This window comes from Haplochromis burtoni, unplaced genomic scaffold (genome assembly GCF_018398535.1).
Source record: "Haplochromis burtoni strain Fernald_Lab_line unplaced genomic scaffold, NCSU_Asbu1 Contig_4, whole genome shotgun sequence".
NCBI lineage: Eukaryota > Metazoa > Chordata > Actinopteri > Cichliformes > Cichlidae > Haplochromis > Haplochromis burtoni.
In genome coordinates this window covers 1,147,025-1,163,180 of record NW_024582365.1, presented here as the reverse complement: position 1 = coordinate 1,163,180, position 16,156 = coordinate 1,147,025, and the positions used below count along the sequence as shown (strand labels likewise).

The 16,156-nt window shown below is 39.1% G+C and overlaps 1 protein-coding gene across 1 annotated transcript in view; it reads right to left on the bottom strand.

Moving 5' to 3' along the window:
- tnmd (tenomodulin) overlaps window positions 1-15,251 on the bottom strand; it is a 64,609-nt gene extending 49,358 nt beyond the window's left edge. Inside the window, exons 1-2 of the mRNA XM_005913125.3 lie at window positions 15,124-15,251; window positions 6,933-7,067 (exon numbers count right to left, since the gene is read on the bottom strand). Coding sequence (XP_005913187.1) covers window positions 6,933-7,067; window positions 15,124-15,171 — 183 coding nt within the window. The 5' untranslated portion in view covers window positions 15,172-15,251. The remainder of the gene's footprint in view (window positions 1-6,932; window positions 7,068-15,123) is intronic.
- Between the last annotated feature and the right edge of the window lie 905 nt (window positions 15,252-16,156).

Sequence of the window (16,156 nt, the reverse complement as noted above, 5' to 3'; positions counted from 1 at the left end):
GACAAACTTGTGATTGATTTTTTTTTTTGAGTCTGGCGACAGCATCTTTCAAGTTGTTAATCCAAATTCTCCACTTATAGATACATATTAGCTAAATCAAACCAGTATCCTGAACCTGGTGTTAAGAATGTTAATGGTAAAGTGCAAATGCATGTGATCTAGTACCTCATACTGCGTGCAAAACATGCTAAAAATGTTCTCTCAAGGCAAATAATGAACTGCGAAAGTGTTATACTACTTTAAAATTTTACTGCTTTCCATTGAAGTGTCTTGCCTTAGCTACTGCATTATCACATCATAAAAGCGATCCATTCTTCAGCTGTGATTTGTAATGGTTTTGGAAGGCACAGACAAATGATGTTCCTCATAGTATCTGATCACAAAATTTTTTGGATGTGTTGTTCTAGATGGCATTGACAAATGAAGTAATTTTAGTTGTTTAATTTGGACTGCTTGCTGCTAACATGCTCCCCATATATATGTCCTTATAATATATATAAGTTTATGTATATCTCTCCCTCTGTCTCTGTCTCTTTAGATATATATATATATATATATATAGATAGATAGATAGATAGATAGATAGATAGATAGATAGATAGATAGATAGATAGATAGATAGATAGATATATATATATATATTTATAGATGGAAAAGTGTGTGTGTGTGTGTGTGTGTGTGTGTGTGTGTTTCCATAGTTTTGTCTGCCATCCTTGGAGATGAAGGTCTCAAACTGTCAGATATGCAACTAAAGCTGTAACAATAGGTTAGCCCATAAGACCGCTGGTAAAATGGCATATTAGTTTTTTAAATCGAGACTTATGGCTACATAAAATCTGGCATAAATATCTAATTATAATGAGCTTCATTACATTCTTGAAAGCTGAGCTGCCTGGTTTACTTTACTCATTTTCTGTGTCAACACTTGAAGTGTCACAGGATGAAAGGTCCCAATTTAAAAAATGTGTTCTGCTGATTTTACACATTTTTTTCCACCAATGAAGGAAAACGAAATAAAAATGAAAAGCAAGCCTGGTGGATCTAGATGTGCATGTAATTAAAATGAGCAACTTTGAATGTTTCCACAAGTTCTTATTTTCCTCACACTTTAAGAAGGTCCAATCAATTAATGTTATTTGAATGTTCTTTAACATAAAGACATGCACCAGGCAGGGACCTAAAGGGATTACATGCTGCTTCTCTCTTCACATATTGAGCATGATTAATGGGGAAAACTTACAAAAGTCAATGCAACTTTTTAAATTACTGACAGAAATACAGTGGAGCACGCTGACATTTTTGAGATTAACTCATTTCTAAAAATATGATTCATCAGAGTATGTAATGACACAACGGCAACATCTCTGTCTGCAGTCTCCAATATATCGCGAAAGAAAAGATGAACAGTGTGTTTCCAGTCTGCAGCTTCTGCTTTAGCATTGTGGCTGTGAATGCACGTTGAGGCTAGAAGAGATGCAGACTTACTGGGAGAGTGAAAGTGGATGTGAAAGCTCAATCACATTCTAAATTGTACAACAGAGCAGAGAGTCTACTTGGCAGTCACACTAGTGAGACAGGGAGGAAGGGGAAACAGAGTGTGGAAAAAGAAGGCGTGCATTTATGTCTGTTAACTCACCGCGGCGCGCATGCAAAATGCTGCACATGAGCTGCTGAAGGATTGGCAAAATAAAGCGCTGACAATTAAGATGCTGATCTTTCCTACACAAATATTATTCAGGCGTCTAAAAATGAAATCACAAACACACTAAGATGCTCCCTGGCACAATGAATAACTCCCGGTGGGCTTTGCAGTGCTGTCACGCTCTCTGTTGCAGTCACCATCCCAGAAGAAAGGAATGTGTAACAACTGCCATGAAGCCTTCCTACCTCAGGCACTCCACTGGAAACAATTTAAAACAACTCTCTTTTGTTTTTCCTGGTCTGCCACCCTTCCCACCGTCCGCCTCTTACCCAAGTAGAAGGCATAATGCATCATCTTAGGAGGGAGCCCACTGCAGCCTAATTTAACAGCCAGGGAGAAACACCAGTGGACACTGGCCTGCTAATGAATGAATGAGCCTGACATGTAAAATCAGAAAAGATTACTGACTGAGAAGCAGCCCTCCCAAAAGGTCCTGCCAAACCAGCTGTTTAGATAAGCCCTGTTGCTTCCTCTGAATAATAATTCCTTCGCATCAGACTGAGTAAACAAACTCCTTACACTCCTGAGGAGAAGTTTGCATCGTCTTCTTTTATTCATTGAGAAAATATAAGAAAAAAAGCAGCAGCGAGACAGAAAGACAAAAACATATCATGATCAAATCTTGTGTGTCCTCCCCTGCTGCATGTTGACAGCTGGACACTGTGGGGTCTGCTGGGTGTATACAGCCTACGAACGATAAATAAACAAAGGGGGTGGGGGTTGGGGGCCAGCCTTGAAAAGCCATACACCTGTGACCAGTGGAAAAGCACCAGGCGCAGCAGTGTTCATTAAAGAAGCCGGTCCTGACAGTGAGGCCTTTAAGAGGCCATCAGGAGCGACAACTCAGCAGCTACCTTGGGACCAGAGAGGGAAAGGAATCAAGGTGAGCAATGCAATTTCAGCTTGAATAATGGACCACTTTCCTCTGGTTTGACATTCATGTATTTCTCAGGCAGTTTTGCCATACAGACCAATAGCACCTGCGAGCCATTCAAGGTTCCCCAGGAAAAACTGGTTTACAATGTCTACAGCCTCACAATTACTCTGGGTCTGCTGCTGGCTGCAAATAATCTTCCTGAAAGTGGTTCATGAATTAAAAATAGTACCAAATATATCACTTTTAATGACATGAAAATGTGGATTTTGTATACTATGTGCCACAGACTTTATGCACAGCATACATCACTGTCTAGGTTTAATCCCTTTTTTTGTCAGAGGAACTGTTTCTAAAAATAATTAAATTAAGGCAAATTATTCTCACTTTTCTGTTGGATTCACCGCCAGATTTCATTTTCACAGAGTTGCTGATGTAAACTGGTAATAACAGAGGATTAATTTACAAGGAGGCAAAATCCCCCAGTGAGACTTGTGGCCCAGAACAATAATGAGCACATAGTAAACAGAACTTTGCCGTAAGCCAAAAGAGAATGCAGAGGCACCTAATCTACACACCGAAACACACAATGCACGCTGACACGCAAACAATCGCATGTAGACAAGCACAACCACGCCCTCTCGCTCTCTCTCTCCCCCTCTATCGCAAACACAAGCTCACACAGGCAGAGAAAATGATAGCAGGGTATCTTCCCCAGGCCTCTGTAATAACATATGTTTGCAGGTAATTAAAAGAAGCTCTCCAGTGGTTATCATGTCATACTGAAAAACAATGCACAGAGCAAATTACCTTTATGCGGTTATTTATACCACATAAAGGTCACAATCCTTTGGTGAACTGTGACAACATAAGCGTTCATGGCTGAAGCTGTGGTGTGGTTTTGACTTCTAATTGCGATGCTAAGGTCAGCGATCTATGTAATATGCGGTGTGTAATAAGTATGCGTGTTTTAGTAGCTTTTTGGATTTGTTTTTTTAATAAAGGTACATAGTTTGCACTACCGACTGAGCACATACAGTGAGGGAGTTACATTGCTAAAATACTGCGTAATGAGGGAGTTACGTTACCCAGTATTAAAGCAATAAGATCTGAGCACGCATTCAGCTTCCTTTGGTGGTTGAATGCAAAGCTGTTGCTGTGACCAACAAAGAGTAGCGCATCCACTGTAGGTTATTAAAAAGTAAAAACATGTTTTTAATCATGTGCTCCCGAGATTGTCATTCGAGTATAATTTTAACTGTCGGCAAGACGCTATTCGAGCATCTACTTTGCACCTCTCATATTCAGGATCTGTTAAAACAGCTGGAGGAAACAGTGAGAACAGGTTTCAAACTGTGAAGAGACCACATCAGGAATGTTCTCAACCAACTCGTTTTCTGCTTGTGAATCTTTTGCTTTACACTTTTAAAGTGTTATCTTTTTTTAATGAGTTCCTCATAAATGTGTTTTGTACTCACTTTAAAACGGAGTAATTTTTAAACTTCTGTTTTCTGGTGACACTGTGCAATCAGACTTTTTATTTAATCCCCCCCCCATACTGGGTAATTACATTAATTGAATATTTGACACAACAGCTGATGATAACTTAACACACTATGAAGCTATTAGGACAAATTTGTGGTCAAACAGTTGCATATGCTTGTCTTTTTGTTGACGTGGAAGTCGTTTACTCTTGCTGTTTTGCACCCGAAATACATATCTGGCTCTAGTTTCCTAAAAAATAATTTGATCTGGCTTTATTTATCTTTTGATATTTGGCCCATAGTGAAAAATAAGACATGTCACTTACTAATATTTACGGGAAAAATGATCTAATATTTCATATATTGGTATCTTTTTCGGCAGATAAAGAACTCCAAAACATTTTAAGACATTCCTAATGAAAACATTGATTAGTGGAAAATGAGCCCGTAAGAAGGAATCTTATATCTCTGTGGAGGACTTTGGGATTTGATTCACCTACTATTGACAGTTGAGGCCGCCAAATTAAATACAGATGTTTTTGCTATGCTCTAAAGCGTTATTTATTCGCTTTGTGTGTGTTGTCAAAGTTTGGTGCTATGGGCTGCTGTCTCCAGCAGACATCCTGATAACCCATAGCAGTTGTGAGCAGTTGCGAACCAGAACAAATCAAAAGAAGGATGCAGGTAGCTTACATTACAGCACAGCTGAGAGGGACACCATCACTGTTTACAACCTGTCTTCCTGTCTTGAATGTCAGCCTCTTATTGTGGGTAGATGCATTCTTCTGCCTAGAGCAGGTGTAGTACAGACGATACAGAAGTAAATAGACCCTACATGATAATGCTCACCTCACTGTTGAGTTTAAACAAGATTCAAATGCATGTTCTAGTTACTTGAGCACCGAAAGGCAAGTGGCATTCAGCATTCCTGAGGTGTGTGATATCACTACATTTAATATTTCCAAAAATGTGGAACTCACAACAAAATAATCAAGGTGTATAAAAACAAAATTGGGCCTGAGGTAAAACACGAATATTTGATATGAGGCGAATTTTGTGCATGTGCAGACTCTGTAGCCAATCTTGATTTGAACTCATATGCATGCAGCTGGGGAACCAGAGTTACATGTACAAGCATGTGCAGCATTTGTCTATATCAAAACCTATGTATTTCAAATGGGCACTCTCATATAAACCTTATGCTTAAGCTGAATTTGAGCTATCCCCAGAATGCTGATCTTATTGTGCCCCATATAAGACAACCTCCCCACCCTCCCACACACAACTATTTCCTAAAATAGATTAGGATCCCTCCCCTCGGCTTCTAATGCTGTGCTCTGCTGCCCAGGGTCTATACACATAGCTGCCAGACGCTGCTCAGGATTAGCTAGTGAGTCAAAAAGCATCCTGCTGCATATGATCTCACACCCTTTCACGAACCGAGGCATTGGCTGCTACGAGGATGCAGGAGAATTAATCAATCCATCCATCAATCCACTGTTTCAATCAATTTCTTTATTTCCAGTGCAGTGTTTGTAGTTTTGTTTTTATGAACACATAACTGAGTTGTACTGTGACTGAGGGAGCTTCCTTCCTGTCTGACAGACAGGTGACTCTCTTTTGAAGTAACTGTGTCTCACTCCCTGATGCGGAGGCCAGACAATGAGCCTCCCCCCAGACCCTATTAAAGCAAAACCCAGGGTCCGCAGGTTTGATATTCATCGCCTGGGCAACCTCTACCATCAACACATTTTGTGCCACGTGAGAATGATCACAGCTTATTAAAGTGGAAATAATGACTGCTCTACCTCCGGCATGAAATATTTAACAAGGACAAAGGAGATGGCTCAAAGGTGATTCATATCTATGTTGAAAGGAGAGAACGTGGACAACACCGTCTTTACAGGAAGTGCAGCTGAACATTGCTTAAGCTGAGCTTAGAAGGGACTGTCTGCAATTGAAATTTGTACCTCAATGGAAGCAGACATAGAAGAACAGCGGCAAAGGATGTTGTGAATTAATGTTTATTAGCTATCAACAAAGATGTTGGTATAACAGCAGCAGACTATACATCCCTCTCTTCATTTCATGCCATTTAGAGTTCACACAAAGCAGCCTTATGATTTCAGGTCTGAAATATGTACTAATTTTTAACCATCATTTCATTTAAATCATTCTCTCTCGTTACCAGCTGAGCTCAGAATGTATAGAGCATCCAATTTCTAGATGTGAAATTATTGATGTACTGTACTTTTCCTTCTAGCCCGAGTAAATTAGCTTTTTTGGCCCCTTGGGAAAATCAGGGGAAAAGAGGAGAGTAAAAATATTCTCCATCAAGTGTGATTGAATTGGATTTTACAAGATGAATTGCCAGGACAAGAGTTTATCCCAATTACATTGCCAAGAGGCTTCAGTCCTGCTGCAGCCACTCTGGTCAACAGCAATTAGGGTCAGCTTTGAGTTATCACGGTTTGTCATTGTGAGACCATATTTACAGTGTGAGCAGAAAGCAGATAAATGCAACAGGGCAACATTTACAATAGTAAAAAGTGGTTTGTGGTTTGGGCCAAGAATTCATAAAATTACAGATCTGACAGCCAAAACACGAGCAGAGCCAAACACAGCTGTCTTTTCCATAGCCCACACATCTTTTAATCTACAAGAATACAATACAGACTGCAGAGACTGCCTCGAGCTCTTTTGTGTGGCCATCCATTTTCCTTTCTCACATAGTTTTTTTTTTCTTTGATGTAACCTGATGTGGAAACTCAGGGCGGCTTTCATCTGTCTCTCATGAAGAATCCACTTACCACAGATGGTGGCAATAAGGCTAATGACTGGCATATATCACGGAGATGATATTTAGTCTTACCTTCCCCAGGCTGGGGCCCCACAGATATCTCAGGCTGAAAACACAGAGAGCCAAAACCAGGAAGACCAGAGCGAGAATCAGAGCAATTCGCTGGTAGGTTTGGTACTTCGCCTTCTTCCCTTTTCCAGCCTCAACCTGCAAAAGACCAACTTAAGATTATTAATGTGATGCATTTATAAATGCCCCAATAACAAATCAATTTGGTATAAAAACAAAGGCCTAGGTATTGGTCTAAGCTCAAAGTAAATTGCATGGAGCACACAGACCTGTCTGCAAACACACACCACTATTCCTCAGCAAAATGTAGTGAAGCTGTGGGTGGGCCTTCAGCCTAAAAGTTGTCTACTGAAACATGGCTGCAGCGGTGAAGCCCATCATCTTGGTTGAAGACGAGCATTCTCCACTTTTGGTTTGAGTCACACGCTTTCAAGTTTCACTACAGACTCGAGAGTAAATGGTGAGTGTTTGCAGACATTTCAGTGTCTTCCATGCAAACCTGTTTGGGATGGAGTTCACAGGGTGACAGCTAGCAACCTTGAGCAACACATATTTTTCCCTAGCAACCAGAGATTGCCAGGGGTTTTGACCAGTCTCTTTGACTGTGTAACTGAGGCTGCAAAGGTGCTGGTATGACTCAGGAAAGTTTCTACTTTTCAGTAGATGCTAAGCTAATGCTAATGATCTAACTGTGCAGTTGTTTTTTTCTGTTCCTATTTCAAAATTTTAACTATTTTAATATTTTGTCTTGGCTCTAAAAACCAGAACAGAGATCGGGATTGTGAGGTATGGTGAGATTCTAGGGCACAGAAACTATGGCAAAAATTGAGCAGTATGAGTTAGGGCTGTGCGATATGAACAAAATCTCATATCCCGATATCAGACTTCTATCGTCCGATAACGATATAAATCACAAAAATGTAACATTTTCTGTAAATTCTGTGAATCTCGGGCAGCTCGACTTGCGTGAAGTGTTTCCAGCTGTGCGTCATGTAGCTGGAGTCGAGTGTTTTAACCGATGCATGAAACGATACATTTTTAGACATAAGTTGTAACGGCGCCGTTTTCTTTGTGAGTATTTATTACACGGCGTGCTGCGGGGAAAAGCCTGCTCTAACGTTTGCGTCTAAAGGTTAATTTTTTAGCACCTGGCGGCTCTTTTTTACTTCTCATTCGTAAATAATCTGCTCTTTCATTTGATTCAGTTTATTTTGAAAAGTCTCAACAGGATCTTGAGCTTTATTGTGAAAGGTTTATGTGGAACATAAACAAGCGGACACGCGATGCTGTTACCGTCGTGGTTATATTAAATATAAGAGAAAGAGAGAACTTTAAGAAATTAATAATAACTACAGTGACCATCAAAACCAGGACAAAATATTGCCGTAAACAGTTTATTTTGCGACACCACGAAACAAACGATAGTGTAAAATGAAGCGATAAACGTTTTTATGTCGTCATCCGATATATATCGAACAGCCCTAGTATGAGTATTAAATATATTACATATTTTTGTATTGCCTGTATTATGCAACAAACAACAACCAAATGAATGTGAGTGTTGAATACTTATTTTGTTATCAAATGCCATAAATGGTCTTGCAAGTAAGAGAGTAACAAGGAGGTTTTACATAACGTGGGCAGCAGCTGTAATAAGATCAAACATCAACTTCAGCAACATTTGCTGACAGATTGTTTTTTCTGGGTCTTTCTTTAGCTACATAAATATATATATATATATATATCTTTTTAAAGCAAACCAGCCGATGAAATGCACCTTGGCGTAACAGAAATCAAAGCGACACAGACTGAGCGGTTTAACTGGAGGACAAATACATAGCAAGCTCTCCCAGGGAACAACACTGCACCCGCTATGCCACCAGACATCGCTGGCCAGAGATCAAAGATGGATGAAGCCATGCCACCCGATGTAGTTGTACAGAGGTCACAGGCAGATGAATCTTTGCAGAAGTCACAGTTGGGTGTTATACCAAAGGGCAACACCAGTGAACAGCAGGAATACAGTTTATGTAGCCACAGGTGGGTTGGAATTAATCACTTGTTAGAGAGAAGGATACTGAAGGAAAAGTTCAACCAGAAGTAGATAAAGAGTATTTCTTGACAGCTGACAAGATCAAGTTTGCACTTCTCTGCATACCACAGATGGCCCAAAAATATACCTCTATAGATGCTCCTCTGTGAACCTTATGCTGGATTATGCTTGAAACAAAGAGTGTGTCCAGCACTTTCAGAGATGCTACAGCTGTGAAACTCTGGTGCAGTTGCTACACAGACATCAAATCATTTTGTGGATGCTTTTGGCAATCATGTAGTAGTTATTGTGGACTGTCTTGAAATTTACATTTAGAAAGCATCAGATCTGAAAGCTAGAGCAGAGATTTTTTTCCACTACAAGCACACATACATCCTAATGTTTCTTATTGGCATTACACTACAAGGAGACATCACATCCTAACGCTGTGGAAGTCATATCACTGGCAAGCATGTGACTAAGAACAGTGGCCTTCTTCATAAACTATTACCTGGAGATTGTATTGGCAGATTATGAATTTGACATGAGCGAGAGCGTAGAAGTAACAAAAGAGGGTGACTCGATGCATATGCAGGAAATACAAGCGTGGCCTTACAAGTCAGTATGGTGTTCTTTGATTTTCCTTGAAGGGATTATCTTTGTGCTGTGCAACAGCTAATATATATTCCAGCGTTGTTATGAAATTAAAAACCATAACATAAAATATGAATGAATGTGACCTGCATATGCTGCATTAACAACATTATGCAACATTTGTGTTTCTATATTAAAGGAATGGGAAAATATATTCATGGAGCTATTATTGTCTTATGAAATATAGAAAATGCAAATATGTGACTGGTTTATGGCAACAATGTAGTACAAGTTTGGGATCCCATTAGCAGGTTTGTTGACTTACTTCACTGAGAGCAAAGACACATTTTTCAGCGCTGTCATGGCCGCGTTTTGTGTTTCTGTCTGCCAATCATTTGTATGAAAAAAGGTAATAAATGGTTAAATCATCATTAAATTATAACTGGCTGTTATTGGACATATTCTAAGAAATTCTACCCCTTAGAAACTGTCAGACACATTACTACAATTTCCATGACAAAAGATAAAAGAAAAGAAAAAGACAAAAAACAAAAACAAAAAACCAGGTGGTCCAATATGGGGTAACCCGTTTTTCTCCTTGAATTTTAAGGGAAGTGTGGTGATTTTTCAGCTGAGAGGAGTTTGTTGGTGAGTTTCGCTTTAGTTAAAAGAATAAAGATATTGTTAAAAATCAAATTTCTTCTACGTATGGATGAATGCAACCAAAAGCTGTAAAAGCATCACTCAGTTGAAGATCTGAGGCTACATATAGTACCTTCATATAAAGAATCTTTTTTATAGTTGTTGATATAGTACATATACAACAGGTTTAATTAAAGTTGCAAAGCAACCTACATGGAAAGGTTAATAATGCCACTTCAATTCAAATAAAAGAAGTGGCAAATAATTTAAAAAAGGTCAAAAGAAGTATAAAAGACACAAACTATGCAAAAGTTCATCAGTCTGAATGTGGCTTAGAACCATTTGTTGAGGAGGCATAACTGGGTCCTATGAACAGGTGATGGAACCTCTCAATTGCACACTGCAGTTGTAACTTGGTTAAAGGCTTAGACTGTGGTGTTGTGGAGACTGTAGAAAAACCTTGGTGAAAAATGCTTTTCCTTCTGACAGAGCTGCTGTCAAAGTCCACGTCTGCTAAGACACAAACCACAACACATTCAGTCGGCATCCAAACTACAAAGTTACAACAGTTTGACCAAGTTTGTGTTTGGGCACAGCTGTAGTACTTCTGCATCCAGTTTAAGTCGCTGTTATCTGCACGGGCCTGCAGAATGCAGTTGTTACAGCACTAAATAAAACAGCCTTTCTCAAACAATGCCTGAAATACCATGAATTTCTTTGAATGAAGCTTTTAGTCTAACATAGGTCTGTCTTTCTATGTAATGGTAATGTGACGGCAATTGCTGTTTTAACAGGGGCCCACACCCTCCTCACAGTTAACAATAGCAGTTCTGGAAACAGTGGTGGACAAATGTCATGGGTATTTGAAGATGCTATTATTCCAGCTCTTGATTTCCACCAAACAGGGCATGAATACCTGTCTCTGAGCTTTCACCACACCTGCCTCTGTCTCTGTTACTGTGTAAGAGGCTCTCACAGTCACAAAGGTGCAGTAGGGACATTGGCTTAAATGAAAAACAGCCTGGTTGTGAGTGAGCAAAATCTGAAGTATGGTGACAGGTCAGAAAGTGTGGGCTTGTGCCCACACGGACTTGTGCGGCCAGCACATATCCCTGACATTCAATTCTCCACAGATGCACTTACCATGTGCCTTTTTTTTTTTAAGCTGTACCTGAGGACGAGTCTGTCTTGTAGTCCACCTCAGTGTAGACCTTGTCCACATCAGTGGGCATCATCCAGTAGGCTGGAAGGTCAGTGACTGTTTTGGTCTCCTGGATCCAGCTTTTAAACAAAAGAGCCCCGACATGTGGCCGGCCAAGCATGTACAGCACTACACTTGGCCACTCAAACCGGTTTGAGCAGAGGTTCACTGAAGCATTGATAATATAAAGCGTAAGCCACAAATAATATAAATAATACAAAAAAAGAAGAATAATGAAAAAGGCTGAAAATAACCTCCTCTTTTACTTGATATTAATACAGACACTAGTCAAAAACAGTATAAAAACAATAACATGTCTTTTCTGGAGAACACACAGACTGAAATGTGCCCTAGCTGAGCTCAGTCTCTAATGATCGGGGGTTAAAAAGGGAATGCTGTTCCTGCACCTTCAGTTAATCCGTAATTGAATCTGACAGACAGATTGTATCCATAGTACAGCAGAGTAAGTTAATTTTTTGTCTGCTGCTCAGTTGCTAACTTATGACTTGCTCATTAATAAACTAATGCCATTCAGTGGTGACTCACTCACTTTCAGGAAATCCTTTTTTCTTCTTATCCCTGCCATGCCTTCATGGTGCAGATGGCAATAAAGTTGTGGCTACTGTGCTTCAGCATCGAACTAGTTGCTAAATCGCAAACAGTTCAAGTAATATCAGCTTGTAAGAAAAGAAGTTAATATGTAATAACTTCACTCTCAGAGGCAGGGAACACGTAAGAAAGAGATGACAGGAGAGCAAGATGAGTGTTTTTTAACGATTAGCTAGTTTATTTCATGAACTGGACATTTACATTTGCATAATTTTCTAGCTCATGCTAGATTTGTTTAATTAGTTAATAACAATTCATGTACCAGCTTATTATTCAACTTATAGCTCGCTGAATTAATTTGCCTAAATCCAGAAAGAGCAGGAAATCTCAGAGCAGCAGTACAGGTCAGCCTGTCTGTACAGAACACAAATCTACTGGAGCTCACAGCACAAATTACAATGTGAATGATTTCTAAGTGATTCTTTCTCCCACGCTGCACCACCACACACAATCTTAGGGTTTCTCCCCCTGCCTCCCAAATCCCACTTTAACCCCTCGTAATGACTAAATGTGATAGAGTGTTTGCTTTAGTGTACAGATCAAAGAGATGTCTATGTGGTTGGTGTGGATTACCTACTATGCTTTTTTAGTCACTGACTGAAAATCTGCAGCTACTTATCCCAACAGTTAGTAAATTGAAGGTGGGCCTCGGGAGAGTTGTAATTTATGCAGTGCTCAGGAAACAAGCACAGGTGGAAAACACATCTGAAAATTTTAGTTGCAGCAGCTTGTTGAGATCAACAGATCACTCTTTGTGTTTTGTAAAGGTTGGCCTTGCTCATTTTCAGTTAACTTTAACCTGCTATTATAGGTGTACATAACATAAGCTGAAGCTCTGCAATTGGATATTTCTTGCAAAAGGCTGTTTGGGACTCGAGTTGATTTCTCCTGCTAATATTTTTATGTACACAGTTTGCACATTAAACCTTTTTTTTTTGTCAAAGAACTAGCTATTTTCTGAAGCAGTTTGTCTGCTTTAATGCCTGAACTTGCTACTTCCACTATCATTTCTTTGTCTCAGTTTCCTATTTACAAGTACAGCATTTAACCCAAACAGCTGCCATTTCATCTGGCTACTCCGAAAAATGTATCCACCTCTCAGGATTCTGATGACAAAAACATATAGCCATCCCTGTGCCAGGTGCAGGGAAGAACAGATTGCTACACATGTCACAGAAAGGTTACAATTATTAAACTTTTCTTCAAATTAAAACTCTGCCTGCAGTAGTCAATTCCCCAAGCTTAAGGCCACAAATTAATAAAGACAGGCTTTTGTTCCACCAGAGCTCAGGCAGGGAGAAAATGAAAGCTACTCATTCACACTGGAGCCCTTTTGAAGGTCTCAGAGGACAACAGAAAAGCAGATATGTCCAAAAAAAAGAACCAACTTCAGTTTGCAAAATTAATCCTGCTTATCTTGTCTTTTAAATGATGATAAAGCAGCTTTCTTTTTCTATTGTGGCTGTGGTTGTTATAGCATTTAACCCTGGCAGATTAGGTAGCATTTTAACATACAAGGGTTCTGTATAATATGCAGGAATTATTTAAAAATAACAGTGGTATGGCTTTTTTTAACCTTTGACTGGTATGCTGATAAAAGATTAGCCACAATTCTTCCAAATAATGCATTTGTTCTGGTCTTATTTCCTTATTTTAAATTGCAGGATACATGTGGCATGACTAACGGGAAGACGAATTGAATTTCTGGTAGCTAAATGCATTAGCAGCTTAACTTTAGGAAAGACACAGAAATCATTATTCAAGATAACTTATAAACCTAAATTATACTTTTGCTATTATTGAATAGCCACTGTTTTTATTTGACATAGAGGAACAGTAGCCACAAAAATGTGAGGTGCAAGTGTTGCACATTCCTAGGGCATGATGAAAAGCAGAGGGCTACTATCAGGGAGCCAGAAATTCCTTGCAATATAAATTTCTCAGAAAGAAAAAAAAACAAAAAACGGTGGCTGAAATCGTCTGGTCTCCTGTGGCAGGTTGCATAAGCAGTGGAAACTTAACAAGAGGACAAACCTCTCTGCCTGTGCTTTGAATATCGAATACTCAGAGGAGGAATGTAGGATTGAATAGACAGACAGACAGACAGAAATAAAGGCACGGATGGAGACAGAGTAAGCAGTCTGAGCGCACAGCACCCGCCAACTAGTGTTTAAAGGTTTAGGAGTTCAGAATCAGCCAGGCAATTCCTCTTGAGCTTTGTGAGGAAGAGTGCCTGGAGCCCCCTGCTGTTATCATGCAAAGAGTGAGCACTTTCATGAGAAAAAACCCCACAACAACAACAGAAAAGGTAGCTCACGTAAGCAACAAGCAGAGGCAGGGGTTTATCACACTGGGCCACACTCATATGAGCATTTTAATTCCTGCTAAAGCAATTCTGTAATACAAGTCAGACGCCACAGGTGATTTTTTTTAATCATAACTATTCACGTACTGTGTATTCATCATGAATATCTGCAGAACAAAATGTCATCATTTCTTTGATGCACGGTAAAAGAGTTTACTTTTGTCATACATATAGAAAAAAATATAATATTACACCGCTATGAATGTATTTACCCCTGTGCTCATTTTCTGTTGCAAGTTCTCTCCAACAAATTAAGTGTGTGAGAAAAAAGTAGCAGAAAAAAAGATCTCAGAGCTGAAAATCCTGCCTGTCTTGGTCCTTTATAATAAAGTCTGAAATAAAGACATTTCTTGGTGTATATTTGTATGCTCCTTTCATTTGAGAGGCAAAGATATTATAGATATAAAGCAAATAAAATGGTCCAGATGAGACTACATATGAGAGTGGAAATAAAAGAAGAAAGCCAAGGTGAAAAGCCAATCCAAAAAGATTTAGATGAAAAATTTAATATTCAGGGCAAAACTCTCATCACTCAGCAAGAGATCAAGCCACACTTCTTGAATAAAAAAAAGAAAAAGGGTAACTTAAATCTGAAATACTGAATGATTATATTACTTTTTTGAAGTCACTAATAAAACTTTTCTTTGGACTTTAGAGAGCTCAAATTCTACATGGGTTAAAAAAATTCAATAATTATTAAACATAATCAGTTAATCGCTATAAACCAATAACAAGAAGAAATCTGACTCACATCTTTCCACAGAAGCTGCTGACTGCTGGATTGACTGCTACCCTCCATGATGCAAAGCCACAGGATGAATCTTTCCGATCCTCTTAGCTGGGGAAAACACTAAGGCTCTGTAAGGCAAAGAGTCTCAGCTTCATTCCATTGCTATAATTTGGGAGGGTGCCGAAGGGGAGGGAAGTTTCAGATGGAGTGGAATTACTAAAACATTTGTGATACCCATTAAAAGCAAGGCAGATGTCTCTCCTCCCTACCTTTTTCATTTCAAAGGTGAAGAACCACAAAAGATTTCAAGCTGAAACACAAACCCTCTGTTAAATAAATTACATACTACACTGGGATGAAAAATACTGTGATGTTTCACTCAAATCATTCTTAGTTGGAGGACATAGAGTTTGTAGGCAATAAATGTATGTGTGTAGGTACATTGTTGGTACAATTTATATTTTTTTCTGTATTATTGTCTGAAGGATCAAACAGAGTTCAAGTACCTTCTCTCTGCTTTTTTCCCGTCATGGGTCTGAAACAAAAAACAGGTTTAGCAAACAAGAGCTGAGCTGACTGAATAGCAGCATAACAAAAGAATCAGCCCTATAAAATGAAAATAATTTGCACTTGTGCACATACAGAAAGAAAGTGGGAAGGAAGCAAAGGCATAGGTCGGTTCGAGGCATGTTTTAAGACATGCTGCACTGCATTACTTCTGTTCCTCCATCCGAGAAATCGTCACAGTCTATAAAAATGCAAATATTGTTCATTTCAAAATCTCTTACTTCACTGAAAACTTTGCTTATAAATAATTTTTTACAAACTTTCCAGCTAGTGACATAACAAACTAAGCACCTTTAAAAATGCCACATTATTGAATAACTGAAGCTACTCAAATATGGACGACCTAGAACTTTATACAGCTCTTGGCGTGCTTAATAATTGTGTATGTACCCATTTATTTCTCTCAGCCGTTTGGCTCACCATAGCATTTGTTTTTGAAAGTGTCACTGCGACTGTGTGCGATTGCTCCTGCAGGTTCTTTGGCTTT